The 16,027-nt window shown below is 35.6% G+C and overlaps 1 protein-coding gene across 1 annotated transcript in view; it reads right to left on the reverse strand.

Annotated features, from left to right (window-relative positions):
• Positions 1 to 15,940, reverse strand: part of LOC109067399 (ubiquitin carboxyl-terminal hydrolase 43-like) — a 101,710-nt gene extending 85,770 nt beyond the window's left edge. The window contains 2 exon segments of the mRNA XM_042755051.1: positions 8,196 to 8,345; positions 14,653 to 15,940. Coding sequence (XP_042610985.1) covers positions 8,196 to 8,345; positions 14,653 to 15,234 — 732 coding nt within the window. The 5' untranslated portion in view covers positions 15,235 to 15,940.
• Between the last annotated feature and the right edge of the window lie 87 nt (positions 15,941 to 16,027).

Consider the following 16,027-nt stretch of genomic DNA (forward strand, 5'->3'; position numbering starts at 1 on the left):
TCACTCTCTCTATGACTTCTACCTCTTGCTCTCTCACTCACTCACTCTCTCTGTTTCTCTTAGGTTGAACTTGTTAAATATTCATAATGCCTCAATCTCAGAGCTGTGTTTATAGAGGCTTGTCCAAAAGTGATCCAGTGTGACAGAGTTTTTCTAAAGAGCTCTCTGGTTGTTGTGTGTTTGGTAACTATGCAAGCATAACTTTTCCTACAAAAATGTTGGAATGAAGAAGTTGTTTCTTAGAGGGTTTTCACACAGAACACATTCTTGCATTCCAAAACTGCTAGACTAAGGCCCTGTTTACACTAGTGTGTTTTCTTTTTAAAACGCATAACTTTTGCTACGGTTACGCCTATCATTTACACTACTCTGGCATTTTCAACGCTTGAAAATAGAGACTTTTAAAAACGCTGCAGACCCCGTTTTAGTTTGAAAACTCTGGGGTTGCATTTCAGTGTAAACGGACCAAAACTAAGACTTTTGAAAACAATGGCGTGGCTGCCCCGCTCTGCGTTGTTGTATCCATACATGTCTACGTAGCTTCCCCATTCGATTGCTCCAAGCACGTAGACGCGTCCGCGATCTAAATAATAGGGAATCTATGGCTGTACCTGCAAGAATGGTCACGTGACATGCGTTTTAGGTTGTGTAGTGTAAACGCGCAGCGGAAACGCCAGTGTAGATGAGGATCGTTTCCATTCTAAAAGCCGTTTTAAAACGAAAACGCACTAGTGTAAACGAACTGAGAGATGTTACACTTTGAGATGCTGAAACTGAGAGATGTTACAGACTCATGATATATTATAGACTATATTTGACTGATAAAGAAGTAATAGATACTATATAATAGATATAAACTTTATTGTACCAGTGTTAATTTCGTTAACGAAGACGACGACGAAAAATATTCATTAACGAACATTTTTTCTGTGACTAAGATGAGACGTTAAAAATAATATCTGATTACGAAATTATGATGAAATTTATGCCGCGTCTTCGTTAACTAGATGATATTGGACTATAATGTTATTTGAGGACTACCGGACATTCAAAATGCATCCTATAGGTTATTGTCCTTCAAAATGTGCATCCCTGTCATTGGATTGCGATTGGATAAGGGGCGTTTGCATATCTTGTCAGTATGGAAGCCGCATTGGATGGATAGGCTAATAAAAGGAGTAGGGATAAGGTAACCAGACGTCCTGTTTTTCCCGGGAGTCACAATTCGTTGTCGATTAACTTAAAGTTAGTGAAGGCGGGATAGGCGGAATAGTGCTGATAGAAGTGTTCTCTCTCTCGTGCGCGCACACGCTCCACTTCCTCAATTCTCATATACAGCGCGCGATCAGTTCTCAGCGCTCAAATACACACACAGCAGTCCAAATGTTTATCGTGTAGAGTATCTCACGTAAATACAGTAGGTTATGGATTAAGTGAACGTGAACAGGTGGGTGAAAACTGAACGTGTGTCAGTATTTCATGCATGCCTGCCATCTTAAAAGGACAGCATTCCAAATTAAATACCTATCTTTCATTAATGTTAACCAACAAAAGATGTTAAATAAATGTATACATGTTAAGTAAAACCTACTGTATCTGAAAAATTAGTTTAACTTGTATCTCTATTGTATTTGTCTAATTGTGCTTCTTTTTTTTAAAATATATAATAATAATATTTTTATAAGTTGCTCCTTTTTCACTACTGTTAAAGGGATAGTTCACCCAAAAAATGAAAATTGTCATAATTTATTCAAGTTTTTCCAAATTCAGTCCAAATTCAGTCCTTGATACAAAAAAAAATTCCCTTATATTATGAAAAATTCCTTTATAATATGAAAAATAGTGGCAATAATATTCTTCAGAAATTCACCTGTTGTGTTACACAAAAGAAGTCATGGGTTAGGAACTGGCTGCATAAGGGTTAACTGTTCCTTTTATCATTCATGTTGTCAAAACTGTCTTTAAAGCTGAATGATTTCCGGTTATTTTGTCACTGCATGAAAGAGATTTGGCATAACAGAATCACAGAGATGATGCATGAGAGGCCATTAGGACACTCCATCTTCATTCCATTCCATTCCATTCCATTCCATTCCATTCCATTCCATTCCATTCCATTCAATTCCATTCCATAAAATAAAATAAAATAAAATAAAATAAAATAAAATAAAATAAAATAAAATAAAATAAAATAAAATAAAATAAAATAAAATAAAATAAAATAAAATAAAATAAAATAAAATAAAATAAAATAAAATAAAATATTTAATTTATTTATTAAAATAAAATAAAATAAAATAAACAAAGCTCATCCAAAGGATGGGTCCCTACCTTTCCTGTTTTTAACTCAGAATCTTATTATTTGTTTATTCTTTACTCTAAGACTTCAGAGCCACTGTGAATCTGAAGGAAAACCTTGACAGCTGGGATCAGATTAGGACAGCAGTCTCGCCAGAGTCTCTTCACTTCAAGTGAACAGTCTTGGCTTTACATTCAGAGTCTTCCAGATTAGACATGCCACCATTGAGAGAAGCCATCTGATTGATGTGGAAGAGAGACCAACTAATATATATAGGTATTTGGGTACAGCCTAATCTGAAACCAATGAAACCATAATATAATAAAAACAGCCCAGGACACAGAGTGGCAAAAGTGACAGATCCTTCAAAAAATGCTGAATCATATAGTGATGTGCATTTATCTGGAAACACCAATAATAACAAAACTGATAATGAAATAATCAAATTCAAAATAAAATTACAAATAAGTTTTAATGAGCATTAAATTAAAATTACAGTGCATGGGTGTCAATGTTTAGACACAAGAAAACATGTTTCTGTCAAACACCCGCTCCTCAAGCAGGATGCACTTCATATACGGAATATACTGTTTGCACCAAGTATAAATAGACACTGTCAAAATTTAGTTATGTAAGAAATATTATATAAGAAATATTCTTGTATAGAGTTATACAATACATGTCTGCCATATAGAAAGTAAATAGAATGTGTTAGATAAATTGGATTAAATAATAAACCAAACTAATCATGGGTTTGTTTCATTTAGAGTTGATACACTACTATTTAACTCCCAACCACACCCAGTCCTTCTCAAATACAATATAAAAACAGCTAACTTTGTTTAACAAGTTAACCATTGCCACAGACACAGATACACATAATGACTCTGTTGTCACCTGATGGTATCAAGATGCATCTCCAGTGATCTGATCAAAAGTAGTCAGCTGAGATACATTATTTTATCCTCTTGGAATTAACATGCATCTCAAATCTTCCTGTGACCATCTGTGATCAGAATTTGTTGAGATTCTGCTGTCTTATTTTGACACCCCACATCACTTTTGCAGGCCATTGTATCCTGACTCTCATGAGCCAGCCAGTAAGACTGGAATTGCCAATTTCAGACAGCAATATGCATAAAACAATCAGTAAATAGCCAATCTTTGGTTGAAACAGTACAGTCATAACAGCAGTTGTGTGTAAAAATAATAATCGGTCTCATTCATTAAGCTTGTGTATTAATGAATTTGGAGAATACTCCACATTTGAGGTAAAGAACAAATTTATGTAAGTATTTACGTGTTGTGAATTAAGATATTTTTGGTGAGAAGTGTTATCGAATTAAAGACCAGTATGTCAATCTGCGATAACAGCATCTCCTTTGATCCATATAAGCACCATTTCCATCAAGGCAAAGAGATCTCACAGTGACTAATCAACACATTGGTGTATAAGTGTACCTGTTGAATATTTGTGACAACAGTTAAAGAAACTGAAGTGCAGCTTTGTTCGTCAAGTGCAAAACTCACCACTTCAGAAATTATTCACCCCCAGAAAGTCTATAAGAGCTCAGTGGAGAAGAGTGCCAATTTGACCCCTTTTATTTTTCCATACTTTGAAAGTCACTTAAATTGACGAAGGCAAATTACAGACGGACAGATGGAGGCAGTGAAGGTTCCATTTTATTGGTTAAAAATTACTGTAAAGTGGGAGTACTAACATGATTCTGATTGGTACAGTGCCTATACATCTATATACATTTATCATGCCAACTGAAATACATTCATGTAGGCCCAATATAGCAGGATACAGCAAAGAAAGACTAAGTGAATTGTAATCTCTGAAATTCTCAATTCTTTGAAGTTAACCACTGAAGTGAATACTTTCATGGCAAATCATTCTGACATTCTTTGACAAACAGCCCAGGAAATAACACTTGACCTGCCCCCTCTCTCTTTATTTTCTTTCTCTTGCTCTCTCTCTAAAAAACATTTTAACTATGTTTAAAATATTTGACACGTTTACACTGTAAATATCAGTGTTGTAGTACACCAGACTGTACTCTGTCTCAAGGATGAGTCCAAGACCATATTTCCATGGTCTTGGCCTTGTTATGGACTCATTTGACTCGGTTTTGACTCAGATTCGACCTTCCTCTTGTGAAAAAGATGTGAATTCAATTGTATTAAATGTACACCTGTAGTATACTAGAATTTTAAAAGTATATTTTAAAATAAAATATGTACCTCAAGATAATGTAATATTAATTAAAATAATAGCCAAGTGTAGTTAAAAAGCATACTTTCATGACTTTGTCACATGTCTCGACACACTTTTAAAATGGATCACAAGGCTTTTAAAAATTGTAATAAGTAACAATATCAAATTTGAAGTTTTAATGTGCACATGTAAAGTACATGATTATAATTATAACTGTACTTTATTTTTAATATAGAGGTGAACTTTTTTTTAATGTATTTAATTGCAACAATTGCAAATATATTTAACTACATGACATATAAATTTCACTAGAAAAAAATATTAAAGTGTATTTTGGTTTACCATAAATGCTTGTCAGTACAATTGGAAGTACAATAATACCATAATACTGTACATTTTAATTTAAATATAAATAACATGCAATTACGTGTCAGATAACATTTAGTATTCAATATTATTTTGAAGTATACTATTTCCGTAATAAGTACTCTGTTTTAAAATACAATATATTGTACTTTTTTGGACAAGGATCCTCCGGTCTTGGTCTTGACTCAGACCCAACATACACTGACTCCAATGAGCTGATCTCGACTACAACATGGGCAAATAAGTCATTGGCCTACTGTGTCAACAGACTGGACTGTTCTTAGCTGCTACAGATCTATGAAAAGTAATTTGTGGACTCAGGGCCAACCCACAATCTGTCGACCACATATTTTTACCTTACTGAAAAAATTTGTGCCTGCTAAGAGCGTCTCTTGATTCACTCTAATACAACGTTTATAAAGAGATTGATCTTGAAATACTCAATGAGTTTACTCTTTACATTAATGTGATTGTCTACATATTTCTGACCAATTTCAAAGGCTTCATATAACATAAAGAGGTACGTACCCTCTTCTGTTTAAAATAATCTCAACAGAATTTTCTTGTTTTTCCCCCACTACGTGTAGGATTCAGCAGCCTCAGTTTTTTGCTTTGGTTATGACCCATTGCAATATTGTAAGCTTTAGAAACATTAGGGCAGAGAAATGCTAACATGAAAAATGTATACAATTTTTTTTTAAATGTCACTCTTATATATATATATATATATATATATATATATATATATATATATATATATATATATATATATATATATATATATATATATATATATAGGGATATATAAGGAAAATGTGTTCTAAAACAAAATAGAACAAAACAAAATTTATATTTTGTATTTATAGATATATTTATTTAATATTAAGATTTTATTACAGCTTTTTTGTTATTAATTAAACTTATTTTAATAGCTTTAGTTTTAGTTTGTTAAAAAAAAAAAAAAAAAAACTCAAACTGACTAAAAGTGGTCACTGAGGATTTTTTGATCCAATAACAGTATTAACCAACTAACAATTAAACGGTCAACCCAGAGTATATTTATGGTTAAGTACCAGTTTAAGACAGACTGGTACTAATTGGAACTGACTGATGCACAAGAAAGCATGAAATATGTTCAAATAGATAATCAGGATTGTAGCACCCATGGAAAATGTTACTTATAGCATTCTTTTAATGTCTGCTTCTGCTCAGATGAAAAGTTTGCACTAGTTTAACATTTTTGCATCACTATAACCGACCACAGGCATGTTCACTGTGTGCATAAACAATCATTAATCAGAGGCATGTAAATTAGCCTTTAGGCCTATCAGTAATAACAAACTTGTGCTAAATTCACTTCATGTTGCACCACTCACTTGTAATACAGCCATGAGCAGACCACACACCGAACCTATAAAAATTCCCATTATAATCAACAATCCCAGACATGGTTTAAAGATTCAAATGTCAAATTCTAAGCAATAACGGGGTCTGAAAGTGTCTAGCTGTCATTCAGCTGTTAATAACCGTGTCTCAGTTTGGATGAGATCAGAGTGTGATGTAAGGGACCAGAGATACGGACCCATTCTGTGATGAGTCTAAAAATGGCTCTTGATGGAGCTGCCACATTACCATGCAGGCTTGGCATCTTCATTCGCTGCCACTACAGCAGACAAAGGCTGAAGTGTGTTCACTGCCAAAACACAGACTTCATCTGACCTGCTGCTGTCTGACACCCCGTACAATCCACTGCGTTCTAACAGTCTCCAAACTCTGAGAAGGTGATTATGTGATTATCAAACCTGCACCTTCTTTTAAACACACTTCAGGGAATTTTTATTAAGCACATTCCACGCTCTCAAATTCCACATTGATTTCTAAAGAGAATAAACACTTACAATGATGTCTCAGTGAAACATACAGAACATTACAACATGTTCACAACACCCCCACACCAATCCACCCACTCACTTTTTCCTCCTACACCCTCTCTCTAGCACAAAAGTTAACAAATGAAACAGGAAAACTAGTCAGCCAATGTATCATACACATGGGGGAGTCGTGTCTTAGGCTGCAACTTCCTTCTCATTAGCGTAATGGCGTTTGAGGCCTTTAACTCAGTAGAAACAGCAGAGAGACACGAGAGACGACTGGTATTTAACTGCATGACTAGTTCCACTGATACAACACTACATGTATGTGGGGTGCATCATTTGCAACATATTGTGTGCAGAAACATGAAGGGGCAACCAAATCAGTTTTAAAATGTCTGTCAATGCATCCTATAAATTCACAAATAAGTGCATGAATAAGTATTTTAGGTTAACAAAAAAGATACAGTAAACATCTAGTTTAAAGTATTCCTAATATGTTGGACCTTTTATTGAAAGTAGCCCAGTATTTTTACCTGTTGAAACATGCCTTCACTTTTATAGACCTGTACTATAAGAGCCGTATTTGTGATGTCTGAATTGGGGGAAGTGTTCTTTATTTTTATAGTTCTGTTAGGTCACACTAGTAGTGCAAAAACTGAATACTACATCTAACATAAAAGGTATTTTAATATAATATTTGATACTGTGTGCTGAGAAAAACACTCCTAAGTAAGGATGAGTCATGACAACAGACTAGTTGCATTCGACAAGCATATGTAGATATTTTCTTATTGCTGTGTCTACAATCACATAACGTCAAGTAGGCATTTGTTTGATACTAACTCTGAATGTTAAAAAAGTCTGTTCTATGTAGGAATAATATGGAAAGAATTAATTAAATGTTAATTTACTACCCTGTTTAAAAAAAAAAAACACAGCAAATGCTGGTTAGGTAGCCTATGTTTTGAAGCATGGTAGCTGGTTTGAGCTGGACCTAAGCAACAACTCATGACCAGCTTAAACCAGCTCAAACCAGATGCCATGCTTCAAAACATACCTAACCAGCATATGCTGTTTTTTTCAATAGGGTACATCAGCCATGTCACTGTCATGTGACCTACCAGTGACAGCTGTGTCCCTTTACTGCCATTCACACCTCCTTCCCCCATAGTTACATGGAATAGTAATAAAGTGACCTTTGAATGTGCACACCAGAATCTCGGTGGAAGTAGTAAGTCATCCAGAACTTACTATGAATTCAGACGTACTACTCTTTTGACATACTGTTTTTCACATACTATGTTTTTGTCAGTGCAAACATTAAAGCCCACTGTGTATGGTTGTAGGAGTTTTCCGTCACTGCATCATCCAAGCAATTAGTTGATTTTAGAAAAAAAAAACTGAAGAGCATTTAGATGGACCGAGGGTATATTACCTTGCTGGATGGTTTGGTTTTGCTGTTGTGGTTGTTGTTGGTGGAAAGGCTGGCGTCCTCGTGTACACAGTCCAGAAGCCACAGCAGGAACTCCAAGGCATCATGTTGAGCGTTCCCCTTGAACTGAGAGCCATACTTGGACACAACACTCTAGGGTAGGAGAGGGAGATTGTGTCAGATAAATATTGACATGGATACAGTTTTAAAACTAATTTCATTATAACTTCAATCATACAAATCTCCTTTTTCTCCTGACATCCCCAGATACTCTGGCCGATTCACAGCTGTTCTGATATACGGCTGTTACGCACTCTTAGAACACTACTCAGCCAATAAGATTCAAGGACCAGAGTTTTCAGTGATCCAGTTATAAACGTCAGCCAAGAAGCAGTAATGTTTACACCTTGGGCCGGTTGCATAAACTGTATAGACTAGTCTTAAAAAGTTAGTCAACTAATTTTTTTTCTTCAAGACTGGTCATAACTTTTTTAATTCAGTTATAAAAAAGTAGATAGGTCTAATTTGTAAAAGTAAGACTGATTACCCCTTGGCAACTGCTAGTTGGTCAAACTAGTTCTTAAGACACATAGTGGCTAAGTTTATGCAACTGGCCCCTGGTCTTAACGTTTTAAATTTGTCTCCTGTGACCACTTGTGTTCGGATTTCATATAGACCGTAGCACACAAATAAAATTGAATGAACAAAGCCATTACGCTGCTTATGAGTGAGCAGGAAACTAAACAAAACGAATGAAAAGGATACAATTGGTAACAGTGACTGTGGTCATAATCTGTCTGTTTTGGCAAAACATAGCAAAGTTAGAATTGATTGTTTTTGTTCACTTTCTTAAAACATGTCCCAGAATGCTCACGTGTTTGGTCGCCTTTTGACGCTGTTTAAACTCATCTGACCACACTACAAAAGCAATCCCGACTGAATGTGTTTTCAGCTACCTCTGGAAGTGGTCGAAAGTGGACAAACTCTTTTTTACTGTGTTTACACCTGCATTTAGCATCATGCACTGGTGATCATAAACACATTTTAATACCAGAGCCTTATAGTCATCATTTTTGTTGTGAATGGCCCTTTATTGTTGAATAAATAATAAATATCATCAATATTCTAAAAACATACGGTCACGTTCAATGACATAATAAACACTGGAAACACCTGAGACAAATTAACCTAATCAGGGAACAGGAAGACCAAGTAAGGACATAAACAACACATGGAGCACATGGGGGAAGAAAACACAGACACGGAACAGAGTCTGACACATATGAGGTGAGGTGTTATTTAATTTAAAGTTCAGTTACAGGTGCTGTTAGTGTACTAAAAAGCGACATTTTAAGCTGCAAAGTTGCCCAACACAAAGATCTTTTCACCTGATTATGAGTTCATATACTGACTTAAATGAAGAGAAGTTTTCCACTTTCTTCGGTGCAACCCTTACCAAAAAGTAGTATACTTCAAGTTTATTTTATTAAGTATACTTAAGTAAAGTTCAAGTATATTTTGACTTTTTGTAAGTATAAGTCAAGTATACTTAATTGTCATTATAAGTATATATCTTAGAAGTACATAAAGCCCATTTCTGAGAAGTACATAAAAAGTAAACTAAAAGTATACTTTCCTATTTTTTAGTTTAAAATAAGTATACTAATAGCACACTTGAATAAACTTCTTTTTCGTAAGGGAAACGTAAAGCCTTAAAAACTCACAGCTTAAACTTGATTTGTAGTCGATGAATTCAGGCCTAAAAGCTAACATTTACCAAATGCCCTGTATGACTTTTAAGCAAAGACGGACATCAAGAACAGCTTAAACGTATGAAAAGGTTTCTGAGCACATTAGCACAATGTCATAATCAGATCATAATAATCTCCTTTTCTGCTTATCATATTTGGATTGATCTGGGATAGAAGCAGATTTTGGGAATCACAAAGCCTCAGTAAGACTAGAAATATATGGGTTACTCAGTAATATAAATTCTGCTCTGCTATTCTAATAGCACCTAATTTTGCAGATTTTTTCTCTTAACAAAAACAAAAATCCTCAAATACTGCATTTTTTTACTCATCAAAGGAAATATAATATTTATTTGTCATTTCATATGGCTTCAGTATTACATTAACCGGTACAAGATGTTTATTTACAAGATGAATAACATTTATCACTGTTATGGTGCTTGCTCAACTGTATTAAAGGAATAGTGCACCCAAAATTAAAATTCAGTCTTCATTTATCAATCCTCAGGTCAAGCTTTAAAGATGGTTGGTCTTTTTTGTAATGCTATTATAATAAATGGAAACTAATGCAAAATCACCATAAAAGTGGTTCATGCAACTTGTACACTATTCTAAGTCTTCTAAAGCCTTACAAACCTTGTGTGAGAAACCAACTGTAATATTGTAGTGCTGTCCGATTCGTGAACAAGTCATTCTTACAATATGAATCATTTCAGTGAAGTTATAACTGGTCTGAATGATTCATTTACAGATCTGTCTGTTCTGGTTCTCAAGTTCAACTCAATGACTTAAAGAGACAGTCCACACAAAAAAATTAACATTTTGACATTATTTACTCATCCTTATGTTGTTCCAAACCTGTATGCCATTATTTATTTTGCAGTATTCTACAATGTTTTTAATAATGTTGTTAGCCAAACAGTTTTAGTTACCATTAAATTGCAATCAAAAACACTGAGACATTTCTTAAAATATCCACAGAAGAAAATCAGTCATACAAGTTTGGAATGACATGACGGTGAATTTAAATATTTGAGTGTACTGTTCCTTTAAGGGCATTCACACTGTTCCATACTGGATGTTATTTCAGTCTCAACAGCACACCTGCTGCACAGGTATCAATTCAAATGATGTCTGCATGAGTAAAACAAGTCCAAAGTTCCAGAGATGTCCTCGTACAGTGGCTTTATTACATTTACAAATATGAATGTTTGTTTAACCGGGACTACAGGCTGTAAACTGATACTTCTACTGCTGAACTGAAATGCGGACAACAACAGGCTGAACACAACTTCAGGTGGTATTATATTTTACATGTATACACAGCCACTGCTAGTTAACAGGTGCATGAAATATACCCTGGGGATAAGGATATTTAGAAAATTGACTTTCTTCCTCAACTAGTCGCAAGCAAGTAATGGATCAAGAATCAACCCTTTCATACCACAGCAGACTGTCTGAACTTATATAAGTCACTAAACATAATAGCACAGAGACATTGAAACGCTGTAAATTGTAAAACATTTCATTTTTGTTCTTTCAGCCTTCTCTCAGTATATCAAGGTCCAATGGTCAAACAGCAGCCAATATAATTTGTGTGAGAAGCTGTCTAGGCATTAATTACTGGTCTCTATTCACTTCCTTCCCGAGGACAAACCTCTCCCTTCTTTTACACAAGAATGACAAACAAGTCTAGCAGGTTAACACGACCTGTCTTGGTTCCATTGGCAATTCACTAAGCAACGTGATGAATGACGGCATTACATAACCTCAGCTTCAGCACTGCTTGCAGAGTTTGTTTCCTACTCTTAAGCTTACCAGACAGGAATGTGCCTTTACTACATACTTCTTTTCATTTTAGGATTGACTAGTTTTCCATTTAGAGCAGGAGTGTCAAAGACATGGCCAGTGGGCTGAATACAGCTCTCTGAGGAATCCAGTGATTTGAGGATCAAAATGAAAAGTAAAATCATGGTGAAAAGAGAACATTTATCCATATTGTTTCTTAGTATGAAATATATTCAACATATAAAATTTTAATTAGGCCTATAATACGTCAGCACAGATTAACTTTTCGTCTTAATATGTCATCTTAAAGTGTTGGAAACATTATTTTATTTATACACATCAAGCTAGCCATTTCATTTTTCTACTCTACAATTTGTCGCTAACAGCAAAAATACAAAGATTGTATTAATTTTTTACTCTGCTAAGTAAAAATCTGTACAATTTTGAGGGTGATTAATACTACAAAGGTATTTATTTATTTATTTTTGTACACATTTTATAAATTTATGTAGGCCCTGTATGTAATCTAAAATCCTAAAAGAATGAAATTAGTAAACATATACATACACATACATATATATATATATATATATATATATATATATATATATATATATATATATATATATATATATATATATATATATAATTTGTTTTGTCATTTGATCTCAAGGGATCAATGTCTCAGTGTTTTCATATGAATTTGTACAGAAACATAAAATTTGAAAGCACAAATGAGATGCAGAAATTCATACTAATTAGCCATCCATTCGGCAAAATGCAGAGTAGTTACAAATGAGAGTGTGTTAAGACTGACACCCCTGATTTAGAGGCAGACAGGAAGGAAGGGAAATCAGAGAGCAAGAAAACACAGAGAGACAGATAAAAGTCATCAAGTCTGTATTTTTTCTCCATATGGAGGACAGGCGTTAATTTCAGCTGATCTCCAGATGCTGTATTATTCACTTTCCCCTGACCATCAGAGATGCCCTTCCTCCTCACCCTCATCATTTATCTCCTCACCTCAGAGACTAAATATCCACTGTGGCCTCTACCACAGAGTTTCATGTCTTTACTGTAATCAATAAACCCTGTAAACGAGACGAGCACAAAAACAAATATTATTAAATATTACTAATAAAACTATTAATATTATATCATATTGCAATCGGTTCCTATGAAAGTGCAATCTATTTTAACAGAGGAACTAAAAGTATATTGGTAATGATATAACTTGAAAAAGGCGTTGTTGGGAAGTAAAGAGGAATGCATGGAAGTGGGACGGAAATCAGAAACATGAATCTTCGGCTGATGTCTGAGCAGAGCACAAGCTGTGCTCAAGGTGGTGTGTGTATCAGTATTGCACCTTGCTGGGTAACCGAGATGACGCAGAAACACACAAACAGTCAACACACACACACACACATACGTTTGTACAGCTATCTTTGGGGGACTTGCCATAGACGTATATTATTTTCACACTAATCCAGCAATATTTTCCATCCACTAAACCTAAACCTACCCCTCATATAAATGTTTTTGCATTATTACATTTTTAGTCAAACATCATTTAGCATTTTTAATTATTTTTTTTTCCTCGTTGAGATGTCCCCACAATGTCAAAAATGTCAGGTTTTATCATTGTGGGAACATTTGGTCTCCACAATGAGGATAAACCTGTACACACACACACACAAACACACACACAGAATGAAGCTCTTTGATTTGTCATTACAAATACACTGAAATTATTAAATCAACTATAAGTTAATAATAAACTGATATTATTATAAATCATAAAATATATATTTAAATTACTATAAATCATACTAAAATTATTTTTAAAATCTTGGCCATAAGACAAATGTAAGAGGGTTTTGCTGGAATGGTGCTGTTTTTGTGCACAAAAACATAAATGTACTGTAAGCATACATCAGAAATAATGTTACACAGTAACTGCTTCAGAAGTAGCATACTTCTACAGTGAAATTAAGGGAAAAGCTAGCTTTAAAAAAGTACACTTTGATTCACTTGATAAGGAAAGCAAATGAGGTCTATAGAAACTGTCCACAGTATAAAAGCCGAACAGGGTATAGATCTGAATGAATGGGAACACCACCAGGGACAAAGTCTGTTAACAATGTCTCAAATCTCAATCTCTCTCTCTCTCTCTCTCTCTCTCTCGCTCGACAAGCATTGAGTTACAAGACTGTGTAGAGATACTGTGCCTTCAAGGCATATGCACACTGCAACTAAATAGCTGTGAGCAATCTATGATTGTTGATAGTGGATGACAGAATTCTTATCCTTTTGATCTGTTGGTTTTTAAAAGCATAATGTTTAAAAAGGTGTTATTGTCAGTTATGCAACATTAAAGTCTATTTGCATTGTTGCAAAAAGAAAAAAAAAACAGAATAAAACAAATGACTCTTTTTGTAACACATTTTTACAAAAAATAAAATAAAAATAAACATTCCGCATTCTTCCAAATCAAGTCTGTCGAATTGTTGACAGGTGATTCACCTGTCGCCTCCTACTCTAAGCCCCTCCCACTTCCACCGAATACACTGTAGATTGTTGAATTAGCGATGAGGAAGACATATCCGCGAATGCGCTGGTGTGTGAACCCACGTCAGTGCGAATCGGACATGTCCGAAAGAAACGCTTATAGGTTCAACGATTCAGTCCAATTAATGAACTAATCGTTCAGACCGAGTTTGATAAACGGATTCATTAAGATCAGTGTCTGTTTGCCAAATGAGTAACCCTGAATCTACCTGCTGATTTTAGCTTAAGTTTCAGTAAAATAAAAAGATTCCATTCTACACTGAAAAAACAAACGATCAGTCAGAGAAGTTATTTACACTGATTTCTTACAGGGGGCGTTCGTGACGCCGCTCTGTAAGTTGATCGAAACTCACCTTAAATTCCACTGACAGCTGAGGCGTGTAATCGAGCGTCCAGAGCGCCCTCACAAGCGATGCCAGCTTCTCCGTCACCTCCCCCCTGACCTCCTCATTCTTCATCATCCCGTTGATCCTCCGCTCATTGAATTCACATTTATACTGCTCCAGACCCAAATACTCTGCCAGAAGTTCCGTGTTACTCAAGCACTGCACCACGGCGTTCATGAAACAGGTGTTTCCGTGGTTCTTCAGACCCTGAACTCCCGGAGTTTTCTCGCCGTAACACCAGGACAGTCTTTCTTTGACAGACCCATAAGAAGATGAGGGCGCAGCGGTCTTCCTGACCGAGCTCTCTCTGTGATTCCCAGAGCTGTGGACGCTCAGAGTGTCTCCAAAGCCACCATCATCATCCTCCGCCGCGTCCGGCTGGTCCGCGTCCCCCAAGTGTGCCAAAGTGCCCAAAGTTTTGACAATTCTGCTCATAAAATTTCCAAGCGATCTTAGCGATTTCCTTCTGAACAGCTTCTGGGACTTGTGCTTGCGCTTCGCTGATTTGGCTTTGATTTTTTGTTTCCTGGTTTCCCTCGGCGTATCCATGTTTAGTCTGTTGTTTCACCCGAACCGATCAGTGGAAGTCAGAAAGAGAAATAAGTGCACTGTGGTGTGAAGACAAGGCGCTCCCACCTGTGCTTCTCGAAAACCTACATCACTAAAGCATCACGACGACGAAAAACAGACTGTAAAGGCACCGGTGTCTGCGCCGAGGCTCGTGATGACTAACGCGTCCCCGACATTCCCTATCACTGATCTCAGAAGCGCTAGATTCGCTTTATCCATGACGCTCTCGTACGCACCTGGAATTACACTAAGCTTAACTCCATGCTTCAGACACAACTCTTGTTCTTTACACCACACCTACATGCGCACTTGTGTGGATGACCATTACTGGCTGGTTTTCGCCCGCTCTCTCTTTCTCTGGCTTCTGGTTGGAGTAAATGCGTCTGAATGGTAGATACACGGCTTTCTACCCTCCCACTATGAATCTTATTAGCCTGCTTTACTTTGAACTTGTGTTGGGAGAAACGAATAGCCCACAAACTGAGGTTTATCTACACCTGTAGGCCTATTTACCTGCTTCATCGCTGCTCAGCAATATTTTCCCTCCAAACTAATTCTCATTCACGACATTAACAATTAACACACAGGAATGTGATGAAATGCAATATAGTTCCTGTCACTAATACAAATCAGTCAATTAACTTAATTAATATTTAATTAATGTGTGTGTGTAAATGTAGATGTTGTTAAATAATCTGAGGATCATTCTTTTCATTTATTCATTAAAAAAAAAAAACACTGCGCATGTAAATTATTGACTTTCAACTAGGGT

This window comes from Cyprinus carpio, unplaced genomic scaffold, assembly GCF_018340385.1.
Source record: "Cyprinus carpio isolate SPL01 unplaced genomic scaffold, ASM1834038v1 S000006629, whole genome shotgun sequence".
In the NCBI taxonomy this organism is placed as follows: domain Eukaryota; kingdom Metazoa; phylum Chordata; class Actinopteri; order Cypriniformes; family Cyprinidae; genus Cyprinus; species Cyprinus carpio.